The 14,457-nt window shown below is 38.2% G+C and overlaps 1 protein-coding gene across 4 annotated transcripts in view; it reads left to right on the top strand.

Annotated features, from left to right (window-relative positions):
- The window catches only part of AAGAB (alpha and gamma adaptin binding protein), an 85,960-nt gene that overhangs the window by 30,658 nt on the left and 40,845 nt on the right, over positions 1-14,457 (top strand). For all 4 annotated transcript variants that reach the window (XM_027123416.1, XM_027123414.1, XM_027123415.1 and 1 more), the window contains exon 5: positions 9,068-9,151. In XM_027123416.1, coding sequence (XP_026979217.1) covers positions 9,068-9,151 — 84 coding nt within the window. The remainder of the gene's footprint in view (positions 1-9,067; positions 9,152-14,457) is intronic.

Here is a 14,457-nt window from a genome sequence, read left to right as displayed (position 1 = left end):
AAAAAAGAAATTAAGAAACACTTTTCTATATCCTGACTTATTTAGAAGTTTTGCAAATGTTGTTACCTTAAGGAATAAAGCCCTGCCTGAGAAGAAGAGGACAAAAATGAAAGAAAAAGCCTGATTTTTCTTGCTGTACATTTTTAAGAATATTGAAAATTAATAAGTATAGTTTCTCTTCCATGTTTTTCTAGGACTCCTTAAACTTGTGCCTGTTTCGTGTATGTGAGCATGTGTGTGATTGCTTACTTCTGGCATTAGAATGTTCTCTTCTTCCCATTGTCCTTGAGGGTCAACATTTGAGTCATTTATTTTATCTGTTTTTATTTTGGAATCTCTGCTCCTTCATACCACTGTGCTTCTCCTTGCCCCCGTCTGAGGAGTGTTCTTGTATTAATTCAGCTTAATCTTTTATTTTATTCAATCTTGTTCCTTTATTATGATTTTGTGTCTTGTATATAAGACTCTTTTTTCTTTTTTGGCCATGCTGCACAGCTTGTGGGATCTTAGTTTCCCAACAAGGGATCAAACTGGGGCCCATGGCAGTGAGATTGTGGAGTCCTTACCACTGGAGTGCCATGGAATTCCCTAATTCAGCTTAACCTTAAAATAGATTTCAACATATCATCTTTATGTAAGTTAACTAAAACCTTCCTAGAATGTTTTAATGCAAGTTGTTCCCAAGCCATATACCCTCATCCTTTATTGGCATGTGTTATTCAAACATCAGTATGAGACTTTATGCTTCTTTGTATTAAATTCAACTTACTGATTCTGGCTCTTTATTTCAGATCATATTTTTGGTTCCTGGTTATATCATCTGAAGTATTAGTTATTCTTTCAAGAATTGAATCATTCATAGTTAAGATAAACATAGCTTTTATTTCTTCATTTAAACACTGATGGTGATAAACTCATCTTTGTAGAGTATTTTCAGTTTTACCCTTCCCATATTTCTGTTAGGTTGGTAGGGTGGTATTCTTTAAATGAGTCATCAGTTCATGAGTTACTGTGTCTTTCAGGCACCATGTTAGTTTAGGTAGTGAGAATAAGTAGTGAGTGAGAATAAGTAGTGAGTGAGAACTCAGTGAGATATGACTCCTGCCTTCAAAGAGTTTTTAGTCTAGAGGGGAAGGTTACACCAGTAAATTATTAGTTCCAGTGCATCTTTTCTATGGGAGAGGTGTACGTAGTGGTGTCATCCCTACTTTTCTTTGAGAATAGCATGAGTGATTTGCCCTTAATTGAATAGCTAATAAGTTATAGAGCCTGGGTTCACATTCAGATCTTCTAATTCTGTGCTCTTCCTTTTAAACCACCCAGGACTGGGCCAGGCCACTAGAGACAGGTTCTATATGGGCTGTGCTCCGTAAACTTTTAGGAGACTTTTCTCTTTAAACCACATGAAAACTATTTCTGCTGTTATTTTCCATATGCAGTCTTACAATACTCATTAGCTGAAGGATTTCCATTTCCTTTGCACACACTCATATCTATTGGTACATTGTAGCTAAGAATACCACCTTATTATTGGTGTACTAACTGGGATTACTGCCCTGTCATTTTGAGTAGTATCAATTAAAGTCCAGAAGCAAAATAGTACCCATACTAAACTAATTAAACTAAGTTGTGTAATTGATGGAAACTAACATTTTCAGGGGAATATGAGTGGATTCCATTCATGAGGTAATGGGGTTGACTTTATTGTATAAACCTTTTATACTGTGTATTTATTTAATTGTTTTAGTTCCTAGAATATTCTTTTTTCAAATTGAAGTATAGTTGATTTACAATGTTGTGTTAATTTCTGCTGTACAGCAAAGTGATTCAGTTATACATGTATATATACATATATATGTACACATTCTTTTTTATATTCTTTTCCATTATGGAAAATATCTCAGGATATTGAATATAGTTCCCTGTGCTATACAGTAGCACCTTGTTGTTTGTTCATTCTATAGTAATGGTTTGCATCTACTAACCCCAAACTCCCAGTCCATCCCTCCCCTACCCCTATGCCCCTTTGTCAACCACAAGTCTGTTCTCTATGAGTCAGTTTCTGTTTTGTAGATAGGTTCATTTGTGCCATATTTTATTTTTAAAATTTTTTTATTTTTATAAATTATTATTATTTTTTGGCTGTGTTGGGTCTTCATTGCTGCACATGGGCTTTCTCTAGCTGTGGCGAGTGGGGGCTACTCTTCATTGTGGTGCGTGGGCTTCTCATTGTGGTGGCTTCTCTTGTTGTGGAGTATAGGCTCTAGGAGTGTGGGCTTCAGTAGTTGTGGAGCGTGGGCTTCAGTAGTTATGGCTCGTGGGCTCTAGAGCGCAGGCTCAGTAGTTATGGTGCATGGGCTTAGTTGCTCTGTGGCATGTGGGATCTTCCCAGACCAGGGCTCGAACCCATGTCCCATGTATTGGCAGGCAGATTCTTAACCATTGCACCACCAGGGAAATCTCTGCCATATTTTAGATTCCACATGTAAATGATATCATAAAGTATTTGTCTTTCTCTTTCTGATTTACTTCATTTAGTATGATAATCTCTAGTTGCATCCATGTTGCTGCAAATGGCATTATTTAGTTCTTTTTTATGTCTGAGTGGTATTCCATTGTATATATGTACCACATCCTCTTTATCCATTCATCTGTTGATGGACATGTAGGTTGTTTACATGTTTTGGCTATTGTGAACAGTGCTGCTGTGAACATAGGGGTGCATGTATCTTTTTGAATTATAGTTTTGTCCAGGTATATTCCCAGGAGTGGGATTGCTGGATCATGTAGTAATTCTATTTTTAGTTTTCTGAAGGACCTGCATACTGTTTTCCATAGTAGCTGTACCAACTTACATTCCCACCAGCAGTGTAGGAGGGTTCCCTTTTCTCCACATCCTCTCCAGCATTTGTTATTTGTAGACTTTTTAATCATGGCCATTCTGACTGGTGTAAGGTGATACCTCATTGTAGTTTTGATATGCATTTCTCTAATAATTGGTGATGTTGAGCATCTTTTCATGTGCCTACTGGCCATCTGTATGTCTTCTTTGGAGAAATGTCTCTTTAGGTCTTCTGCTCATTTTCGATTGGGTTGTTTGGTTTTTTTGTTGTTGAGTTGTACGAACTGTTTATATATTTTGGAGATTAAGCCCTTGTCTCTTGCATCATTTGCAAATATTTTCTCCCATTCTGTAGGTTGTCTTTTCATTTTTTTTATGGTTTCCTTTGCTGTGCAAAAGCTTGTAAGTTTGATTAATTTTGTTTTTATTTCTATTGCTTTGGGAGACTGACTTAAGAAAACATTGGTACAATTTATGTCAGAGGATGTTTTGCCTATGTTCTCTTCTAGGAGTTTTATGGTGTCATGTCTTATATTTAAGTCTTTAAGCCATTTTGAGCTTATTTTTGTGTATGGTATGAGGGTGTGTTTTAACTTCATTGATTTGCATGCAGCTGTCCAACTCTCCCAGTACTACTTGCTGAAGCAAATGTCTTTTCTCCATTGTATATTCTTGCCTTCTTTATCAAAGATTAATTGACTGTAGTTGTGTGGGTTTATTTCTGTGCTCTCTGCTCTGTTTCATTGATCCGTATGCCTATTTTTGTACCAATACCACACTGTTTTGATTACTGTAGCTTTTTAGTATTTTCTGAAGTTTGGGAGAGTTATGCCTCCTGCTTTGTTGTTTTTCCTCAGGATTGCTGTAGCAATTCTGGGTCTTTTATGGTTCCATAATAAGATTTTGGATTATTTGTTCTAGTTCTGTGGAAAATGTCATGGGTAATATGATAGGGATCACATTAAATCTGTAAATTGCTTTGGGTAGTATTGCCATGTTAACAATATTAATTTATCCAAGAGCATGGGATATCTTTCCATCGCTTTGAATCCTCTTTTATTTCCTTTATTAATGTTTTATAGTTCTCAGCATATAAGTCTTTCACCTCCTTGATAAGATTTATTCCTAGGTATTCCTTTTTTTTGGGGGGGGGGTGCAATTTTTTTTTTTTGCGGTATGCGGACCTCTCACTGTTGTGGCCTCTCCCGTTGCAGAGCACAGGCTCCAGACGTGCAGGCTCAGCAGCCATGGCTCACGGGCCTAGCCGCTCTGCGGCATGTGGGATCTTCCCAGACCAGGGCACAAATCCGTGTCCCCTGCATCGCAGGCAGACTCTCAACCAGTGCGCCACAAGGGAAGCCCTTAAAAGGAATTTGTTTTTTACAATCCTGTTCTGATATTTCATTGTTAGTGTAAAGGAATGCAACTGATTTCTGAATGTTAATCTTGTATCCTGCTACTTTGCTGAATTCATTTATTATATCTAGTAGTTTTTGTGTGGTGTTCTTAGGGCTTGCTATATATAGTTTCATGTCATCTGCATATAGTGACAATTTTACCTCTTCCCTTCCAATTTGGATACATTTTCTTTTTTGTATCTGATTGCTGTGGCCAGGACTTCCAATATTATGTTGAATAGAAGTGATGAGACTGGGCATTCTTGTTCCAGATTTTAGAGAGAAGGATTTCAGCTTTTCATCATTGAGTATATTGGCTGTGGGTTTGTCATAAGTAACTTTTATTGTGTTGAGATATGTTCCCTCTATACCCACTTTGGTAAGAGTTTTTATCATTAATGGACGTTGATTTTGTCAGGTGTTTTTTTTCTGCATCTATTGAGATGATCATGTGGTTTTTGTCTCTTCTTTTGTTGATGTGGTGTATCACATTGATTGATTTGCATATGTTGAACCATCCTTATGAATTTAGGATGAATCCCACTTGGTCATGGTGTATGATCTTTTGTATATTTTGTTGGATTCAGTTTGCTAATACTTTGTTGAGAATTTTTGCTTCTATATTCCTCAAAGATACTGGCCTGTAATTTTCTTTGTTGGTGGTATCTTTGTTTGGTTTTGGTATCAGGGTGATAGTGACTTCATAGAATGTCTTCGGGAGTGTTCCCTCCTCTTCAGTGTTTTGGAAGAATTTGAGGATTGGTAAAAGTTCTTTGTATGTTTGGTAGAATTCACCTGTGAAGCCATCTGGTCCTGGATTTTTGTTTGTAGGGAGTTTTTTTTTTTTCCTTTAATTACAGATTCAATTTCACTTCTAATGATAGGTCGTTTTAAATTATCTGTTATATTCTTGATTAAATTTTGATGGGCTGTATGTTTCTAGAAACTTGTTCATTTCTTCTAGGTTGCTGAATTTGTTGGCATATAAATGTTCATAGTATTCTCTTATGGTTGTTTTGTATTTTTGCAGTCTTGGTTGATATTTCTCCTTTTTCATTTCTTATTTTGTTTATTTGGGTTCTCTCTCTTTTCTTTGTGGTGAGTCTGGCTCTGTTGTTTTGTGCCCTAGTATGTCATCAGTCCTAGAGAATATTACATGTGCACTTGAAAAGAATGTGTGTTCTGGGTTTTTTGAATATGATGTCCTGAAAATATCAATTAAGTCTAACTGTTCTATTGTATAATTTAGAATGTCTGTTGCCTTACTGATTTTTTTTCTAGAAGATCTGTCCATTGATGTGAGTGGGGTGTTAAAGTTGCCTACTATTATTGTATTCCCATCAATTTTTCCTTTTATGTCTGTTAGTATTTGTTTTATGTATTTGGGTTTTCCTATATTAGGTACATATATGTTGATGAGTGTAAAATCCTCTCCTTTTATTGATCCTTTTGTCATTATATAGTGTCTTTATCTTTCTTTATGGCCTTTGTTTTAAAGTCTATTTTGTCTGATGTGAGTATTGCAACCCTCACTTTCTTGTCATTTCCGTTTGCATGATATGTCTTTTTTCCATACCCTCACTTTCAATCTGTGTGTGTCCTTTGCCCTAAAGTGGGTGCCTTGTAGGTAGCATATCGTACTTACTTGTTTTTTTATCCAGTCTGCCATTCTGTCTTTTGATTGGAGCATTTAGTCCATTGACATTTAAGGTAATTATTGATAAATCTATATTTATTGCCATTTTAAACCTTGTTTTCCAGTTGATGCTGTGTTTCTTCTTTGTCCCTTTCTTTTCCTTTTTTGTTTTTCATTTTGTGGTTTGATGATTTTATTTTATGCTTGTGTTCTCTTCTTTTTGATTTTGGTGAATCTATCGTATGTTTTTGATTTATGGTTACCCTGTTTTTCAAGTATGTTAACTCCTTACTATATCTGCTTTGCTTTAGACTGACAGTCATACAGGCTCAAATGCATTCTAAAAAAAAGAATCTACATTTTCTCTCTCCTCTCCCACATTTTATGATTTTGATGTCCTCTTTTACATCTTTATGTTTATCCTTTTGCTCTTCCTTGCGTTTATCATCTCTTTCACAAATTGATTAAAAAAATATTTTTTCCATCTGTATACTGGCTTATTTAAGTGATTTACTTTCCAGTTGTGATTTCCTCTTTCCTATATCTTCTTGCTTCTTTTCAAATTAGAGGAGACCTCTGAATATTTCTTTTAGGTTAGGTTTAGTATTGCTGTATTATTTTAGTTTTTGCTTCTCTGAGAAATTCTTTATCTCTCCTATTCTAAATGATAATTTTGCTGGGTAGAGCATTGTAGATTGCAGATTTTTCCCTTTCAAGATTTTAAATACGTTTTTCTACTCCCTTCTGGCCTGTGGTGTTTCTGTAGAGAAATCAGCTGATAGCCTTATGGGGGTTCCCTTGTAATTAACTCTTTGTTTTTCTCTTGCTGCCTTTAGAATCCTCTTTTTATGTTTAACTTTTGCCATTTCGATTGTAATATGTCTTGGTGTAGGTCTGTTAGGGTTCATTTTGTTCCTGACCTTCTGTGCTTTCTGTATCTGGATAACTGTTTCCTTTTTTAGGTTTGGGAACTTTTCAGGCATAATTTCTTCAAATTCCTTTTCAATCTCCGTTTCTCTTTCTTCTCCTTCTGGAATCCCTGTTATGCATAGAGTGGCACGCTTTATATTATCCCGTGGGTCTTTTTATATTGTTTTCATTTTTTTTTCATTTGGCTTTCTGTCTCCTGTTCTGATTGGGTGATTTTCATTATTTTATCTTCCAGATCACTTATTCGTTCTCCTGTATTATTCATTCTGCTAGTCATTGCTTTTAGCTCAGCTTTAATCTCGGGAAATGAATTTTCTGATTTTTCTTGGCTCCTCCTTATAGTTTCTAGTTTCTTTTTACAGTAATCTGCATTTCTTTCGGTAGCCTTTCTTAATTCTTTTGGTATTTTCATTACCTCCTTTTTGGACTCGGTGTCCGTTACACTGAAGAGGTCTGTTTCATTGTTCTTTTAGGGGGATTCTCTTGGTCTTTTAACTGGGAGTGGTTTCTCTGCTTCTTCATTTTATGTATATTTCTCTTACTCTGTGAGTTTAGGAAGAACAGTTATCTACTGTGATCTTGGAAGGCTGTTTATATGCAGGAGCATCCCTGTGTAGCTTGTGTGGGTTTAATGTATTTGGTGCAAGGGCTGCTTTTCATATGGATGCCTTCTGCATCTTTCCTCAGCATGTGCTGGCTGTTATCCCCTTGATAGGGGGTGTGCAGATGCTGCAGCTCTTGTGCGCTCCCTATCAAGGGGATAACAGCCTGCAGTGGCAGCACTGGCTGGTGCCCACTCCCAGGGCCCACGGCAGCGGCTCATGTGTGCTTCTGGATCCCACAATGGTGGGGGCAGCAACTGGCGCCTGCTCCTGGATCTCTCAGTGCCTGCGGCAGCTCATGCCTGCCCTGAGAGCTCATGTAGGCTGTGTCCTGTCACGTGATACCATGCGCATGGGGAAGGAGGCTCCTAAAGCGGTCCTCCCCTCTCCTTGCATGCCCCCCAACAGTGGCACCTTACCTCTGTGGCGGGGACCAGGCTTCTTCCATGTATACCCTTGGTTGTGGCCATTACCACACTCCAGCTCCTTCAGGCTATCTCCGTGCAGCCAACCCCAGTCCTCTCCCTGGGTCTGACCTCCAAAGCTCCAGCACCCAGCCCCCACCTGCACCAACGGATGCATGTCTCAGGCTGGGGAGTGTAGGGCAGCCATACTGACTGTCTGTGTAGGTCTTCCTCCATTTTGCCTTCTGCAGCTAGTTGCTGCACTTTCCTCCAAGGCGCCGAAGCTCCCCCTCTATCCTGACTGATCTCCCTGCCAGTGAGGGGACTTCCTAGGGTGTGGGAACCTTTTCTCTTTCATAGCTCCCTCCCAGGGGTGCAGGTCCTGTCCTGATTCCTTTCTCTCTCTCTCTTTTTTTTCTTTTTCTTTTGTCCTACGCGGTAACATGGAGATTTTCTTGCCCTTTCAGAAGTCTGAGGTCTTCTGCCAGTGTTCAGTAGATGTTCTGTGAGAATCGTTCCACCTGTAGATATATATATTTTTTTAACTACTTTTTTTTTTTTTTTTTGCGGTATGCGGGCCTCTCACTGTTGTGGCCTCTCCTGTTGCGGAGCCCAGGCTCCGAACGCGCAGGCTCAGCGGCCATGGTTCACGGGCCCAGCCACTCCGTGGCATGTGGGATCTTCCCGGACCGGGGCACGAACCCGCGTCCCCTGCATCAGCAGGCGGACTCTCAACCACTGCGCCACCTGGGAAGCCCCTGTAGATATATTTTTGATGTATTTGTTGAAGGAGGTGAGCTCCCCGTCTTACTCCTCCGCCATCTTGATCACTCTCCAGTTTCTAGAATATTCTTGACAGGAGCTTTGAGCTTTGTATTTCCTTAATTTTTTCCCTTTTTTTACTTGTTACAATGTGAAGTAACAACTAAATGAGCAAGATAATTAAGTCACAGTTGTTTAAAAATGTGGCTTGTGGGCTATATAAAAAAATTTACATAGTATTTGGTATTTTAAGTATTTAAGAGATGATTTAAAGTATATGGGAGGAAAAAAAAATGGGACAATGTGGGTAGATTATATATGAATACTATGCTGTTTTATATAAGGGACTTGAGCATCTGCAGATTTTGGTATCCACAGTGGGGAGGGGGGTCCTGGAGCTATTCCCTCATGAATATTTAGGGATGAGTGTGTATATATATATGTGTATGTATAAGTGCATGTATAAATATATATATTTTTTCCTCCTTGATTAGATGACTTCCCAGAATCTACAGGAGTAAAGCGAATTGTTCAAGCCTTGAATGCCAATGTCTGGTCCAATGTAGTGATGAAGAATGGTAAGTAACTTGGGACTGAAAGTCCTGAGGAGCTTTTTCCTCCTGTTCCTTGTAAGTTTTAAATTATTTGATTATATGTGGAAGCATTAGGATTATATGAAATCTGTGGATTTGTTCAATTTTAAGTCCCCAGTTGAAGAGAGCCAAAAGAAATATTTCTAAGAATTTAAGATATATGTTTAATAGTTAACAAGAATTTAGAACTTGCCTATAATATGCCTGGCATTGTCTTTGGCTTTGAGAAATACCCCCAAAATTGTAAAACATGAATCCTAGCCTTAAGGAGCTCATAGTCCAGCTGAGGAATCAAAGTGTACACTTTTAAAATGCTACATAACTGTGCAAGGCAGTCTTTGATGAGCACAGAATGACTGATGCAAGTAGCAAAGGCAGAGAGGCCAGAGATGTGGCCTTTACTGTGGGCTTGAGTACAGAGAGAGAGTTTCAAGGCAAAAGCGGGTCTTGGCAGTCATCTTCACAGGATGGTCTAGATTTGGGATGGTGAAGTGGGAGAGTGGCAAACAGTAGAGGAAGCATGGCATCAAGAATAATGGTTGTATGTTCTAGGGTCACTAGGAGTCTCTCACCTAGCAGTTGGAGATAGCTTAGGAGAGAGAGGTCTGTATTCGAGGCAGGAGAATCTGGGCTTTTTCTTATAGGAAGCGGTGAGTCATTAGAGATTTCTTTTCTTTTGAATTTTCTTTTATTTTTTATATAGCAGGTTCTTACTGGTTATCTATTTTATACATATTAGTGTATATAGGTCAATCCTAATCTCCCAATTCATCCCCCCCTCCCTGCTTTCCCCCTTGGTGTCCATCCATACATGTGTTCTCTACATCTATGTCTCTATTTCTGCCTTGTAAACCACTTCATCTGTACCATTTTTCTAGATTCCACATATATGTGTTAATATACAATATTTGTTTTTCTCTTTCTGACTTACTTCACTCTATATGATAGTCTCTAGGTCCATCCACATCTCTACAAATGACCTGATTTCGTACCTTTTTATGGCTGAGTAATATTCCATTGTATAGTATGTACCACATCTACTTTATCGATTCTTCTGTCGATGGGAGTTTAGGTTGCTTTCATGACCTGGTTATTGTAAATAGTGCTGCAGTGAACATTGGGGTGCATGTGTCTTTTTTTTTGCGGTATGCGGGCCTCTCGCTGTTGTGGCCTTTCCTGTTGCGGAGCACAGGCTCCGGACGCACAGGCTCAGCAGCCATAGCTCATGGGCCTAGCCACTCCGCTGCATATGGGATCTTCCTGGACCGGGGCACAAACCTGTGTCCCCTGCATCAGCAGGCGGACTCTCAACCACTGCGCCACCAGGGAAGCCCCGCATGTATCTTTTTGAATTATGGTTTTCTCAGTGTATATGCCCAGTAGTGGGATTGCTGGGTCATATGGTAATTCTATTTTTAGTTTTTTAAGGAACCTCCATACTGATTTGCATAGTGGCTATATCACTTTACGTTGCCACCAACAGTGCAAGAGGGTTCCCTTTTCTCCACACCCTCTCCAGCATTTGTTGTTTGTAGATTTTCTGGTGAAGCCCATTCTAACAGGTGTGAGGTGATACCTCATTGTAGTTTTGATTTGCATTTCTCTAATAATTAGTGATGTTGAAGCCCATTCTAACAGGTGTGAGGTGATACCTCATTGTAGTTTTGATTTGCATTTCTCTAATAATTAGTGATGTTGAGCAGCTTTTCATGTGCTTCTTGGCCATCTGTATGTCTTCTTTGGAGAAATGTCTATTTAGGTCTTCTTCCCATTTTTGGATTGGATTGTTTGTTTCTTTAATATTGAGCTGCATGAGCTGTTTATATATTTTGGAGATTAACCCTTTGTCAGTTGCTTCATTTGCAAATATTTTCTCCCATCCTGAGGGTTGTCTTTTCATCTTGTTTATACTTTCCTTTGCTGTGCAAAAGCTTTTAAGTTTCATTAGGTCCCATTTGTTTATTTCTGTTTTTATTTCCATTACTCTAGGAGGTGGATCAAAAAAGATCTTGCTGTGATTTATGTCAAAGAGTGTTCTTCCTATGTTATCCTCTAAGAGTTTTATAGTGTCCAGTCTTACATTTAGGTCTTTAATCCATTTTGAGTTTATTTTTGTGTATGGTGTTAGGGAGTGTTCTAATTTCATTCTTTTACATGTAGCTGTCCAGTTTTCCCAGCACCACTTATTGAACAGGCTGTCTTTTTTCCATTGTGTATGCTTGCCTCCTTTGTCATAGATTAGTTGACCGTAGGTGCAAGAGTTTATCTCTGGGCTTTCTATCCTGTTCCATTGATCTATATTTCTGTTTTTGTGTTGGTACCATATTGTCTTATTTACTGTAACTTTGTAGTATAGTCTGAAGTCAGGGAGTCTGATTCCTCCAGCTGTGTTTTTTTCTCTCAAGATTGCTTTGGCTATTTGGGGTCTTTTGTGTATCCATACAAATTTTAAGATTTTTTGTTCTAGTTCTGTAAAAAATGACATTGGTCGTTTGATAGGGATTGCATTGAGTCTGTAGATTGCATCGGGTAGTATAGTCATTTTCACAATAATGATTCTTCCAATCCGAGTACATGGTGTATCTCTCCATCTGTTGGTGTCATCTTTGATTTCTTTCATCGTTGTCTTATAGTTTTCTGAGTACAGGTCATTTACCTCCTTAGGTAGGTTTATTCCTAGGTATTTTATTCTTTTTGTGGCAGTGGTGAATAGGATTGCTTCCTTAATTTCTCTTTCTGATCTTTCATTAGTGTATAGGAATGTAAGAGATTTCTGTAATAATTTTGTATCCTGCAACTTTACCAAATTCATTGATTAGCTCTAGTAGTTTTCTGGTGGCATCTTTAGGATTTTCTGTGTATAGTATCATGTCCTGCAAACAGTGACAGTTTTACTTCTACTTTTCCAATTTGTATTCCTTTTATTTCTTTTCTTCTCTGATTGCCATGGCTACGACTTACAAAACTATGTTGAATAATAGTGGTGAGAGTGGACATCTTTGTCTTGTTCCTGATCTTAGAGGAAATGCTTTCAGTTTTTCACCATTGAGAATGATATTTGCTGTGGGTTTGTCATATATGACTTTTATTATGTTGAGGTAGTTTCCCTCTGTGCCCACTTTCTGGAGAGTTTTTATCATAAATTGGTGTTGAATTTTGTCAAAATCTTTTTCTGCATCTATTGAGATGATCATATGGTTTTTATTCTTCAATTTGTAATATGGTGTATCACATTGATTGATTTGCATATATTGAAGAATCCTTGCATCCCTGAGATAAATCCCACTTGATCATGGTGTATGATCCTTTTAATGTGTTGTTGGATTCTGTTTGCTAGTATTTTGTTGAGGATTTTTGCATCTACATTCATCAGTGATATTCGTCTGTAATTTTCTTTTTTGTAGTATCTTTGTCTGGTTTTGGTATCAGGGTGATGGTGGACTCAGAATGAATTTGGGAGTGTTTTTTCCTCTGCAAGTTTTTGGAAGTGTTTGAGAAGGATGGGTGTTAACCTTTTCTCTAAATGTTTGATAGAAGTCACCTGTGAAGCTGTCTGGTCCTGGACTTCTGTGTGTTGGAATATTTTTAATCACAGTTTCAATTTCATTACTTGTGATTGGTCTGTTCATATTTTCTATTTCTTCCTGGTTCAGTCTTGAAAGGATATACCTTTCTAAGAATTTGTCCATTTCTTCCAGGTTGTCCATATTACTGGCATAGAGTTGCTTGTAGAGTCTCTTAGGATCCTTTGTATTTCTGCGGTGCCCGTTGTAACTTCTCCTTTTTCATTTCTAATTTTATTGATTTGCGTCCTCTCCCTCTTTTTCTTGATGAGTCTGGCTGAAGGTTTATAAATTTTGTTTATCTTCTCAAAGAACCAGCTTTTAGGTTATTGCTCTTTGCTATTGTTTTCTTTGTTTCTATTTCATATTTCTGCTCTGATCTTTATGATCTCTTTCCTTCTAGTAACTTTGGGTTTTGTTTATTCTTCTTTCTCTAGTTCGTTTAGGTGTAAGGTTAGATTGTTTGAGATTTTTCTTGTTTCTTGAGGTAGGATTGTATGGCTATTATAAACTTCCCTCTTTGATCTGCTGTTGCTGCATCTCATAGGTTTTGGATCGTCGTGTTTTCATTGTCATTTGTCTCTAGGTATTTTTAATTTTTATTTTATTTATTTTTTTGCGGTATGCTGGCCTCTCACTGTCGTGGCCTCTCCCGTTGCGGAGCGCAGGCTCAGCGGCCATGGCTCACGGGCCCAGCCGCTTTGCGGCATGTGGGATATTCCCAGATAGGGGCACGAGCCCGCGTCCCTTGCATCAGCAGGCGGACTCTCAACCACTGCGGCACCAGGGAAGCCCCTTTTTGTCTCTAGGTATTTTTTTATTTTCTCTGATTTCTTCAGTGATCTCTTGGTTATTTAGTAATGTATTGTTTAGCCTCCATGTGTTTGTGTTTCTTATGTTTTTTTCCCTGTAATTTATTTCTAATTTCATAGCGTTGTGGTTGAAAAAGATGATACGATTTCACCTTTCTTAAATTTACTGAGGCTTGATTTGTGACTCAGGATGTGATCTGTCCTGAGAATGTTCTGTGTGCACTTGAGAAGAAAGTGTAATCTGCTGTTTTCAGATGGAATATCCTATAAATATCAATTAAATCCATCTGGTCTGTTGTGTCATATAAGGCTTATGTTTCCTTATTAATTTTCTGTCTGGATGATCTGTCCATGGGTGTAAGTGAGGTGTTAAAGTCGCCCACTATTATTGTGTTACTGTTGATTTCCTCTTTCATAGCTGTTAGCATTTGCCTTATGTATTGAGGTGCTCTTATGTTGGGTGCATATATATTTACAGTTGTTATATCTTCTTCTTGGATTGATCCCTTGATCATTATGTAGCGTCCTTGCTTGTTTCTTGTTACATTCTTTATTTTAAAGTCTGTTTTGTCTGATATGAGTATTGGTGCTCCAGCTTTCTTTTCATTTCCTTTTGCATGGAATATCTTTTTCCATCCCCTCACTTTCAGTGTGTATGTTTCCCTAGGTCTGAAGTAGGTCTCTTGTAGACAGCATATATATGGGTCTTGTTTTTGTATCCATTCAGCAAGCCTGTGTGTTTTGGTTGGAGCATTTAATCCATCCACACAAAAGGTAATTATCAATACGTATGTTCCTATTACCATATTCTTAATTGTTTTGGGTTTGTTTTTGTAGGTCCTTTTCTCCTCTTGTGTTTCTCACTTAGAGAAGTTCCTTTCGCCTTTGTTGTAGAGCTGGTTTGGTGGTGCTGAAT

This window comes from Aethalodelphis obliquidens, unplaced genomic scaffold (assembly GCF_003676395.1).
Source record: "Aethalodelphis obliquidens isolate GAN/ISIS:26980383/991018 unplaced genomic scaffold, ASM367639v1 scaffold26, whole genome shotgun sequence".
Classification (NCBI taxonomy): Eukaryota; Metazoa; Chordata; class Mammalia; order Artiodactyla; family Delphinidae; genus Aethalodelphis; species Aethalodelphis obliquidens.
Note: the sequence above shows the minus strand (reverse complement) of the source record. Positions and strands in the feature narration are given on the sequence as shown.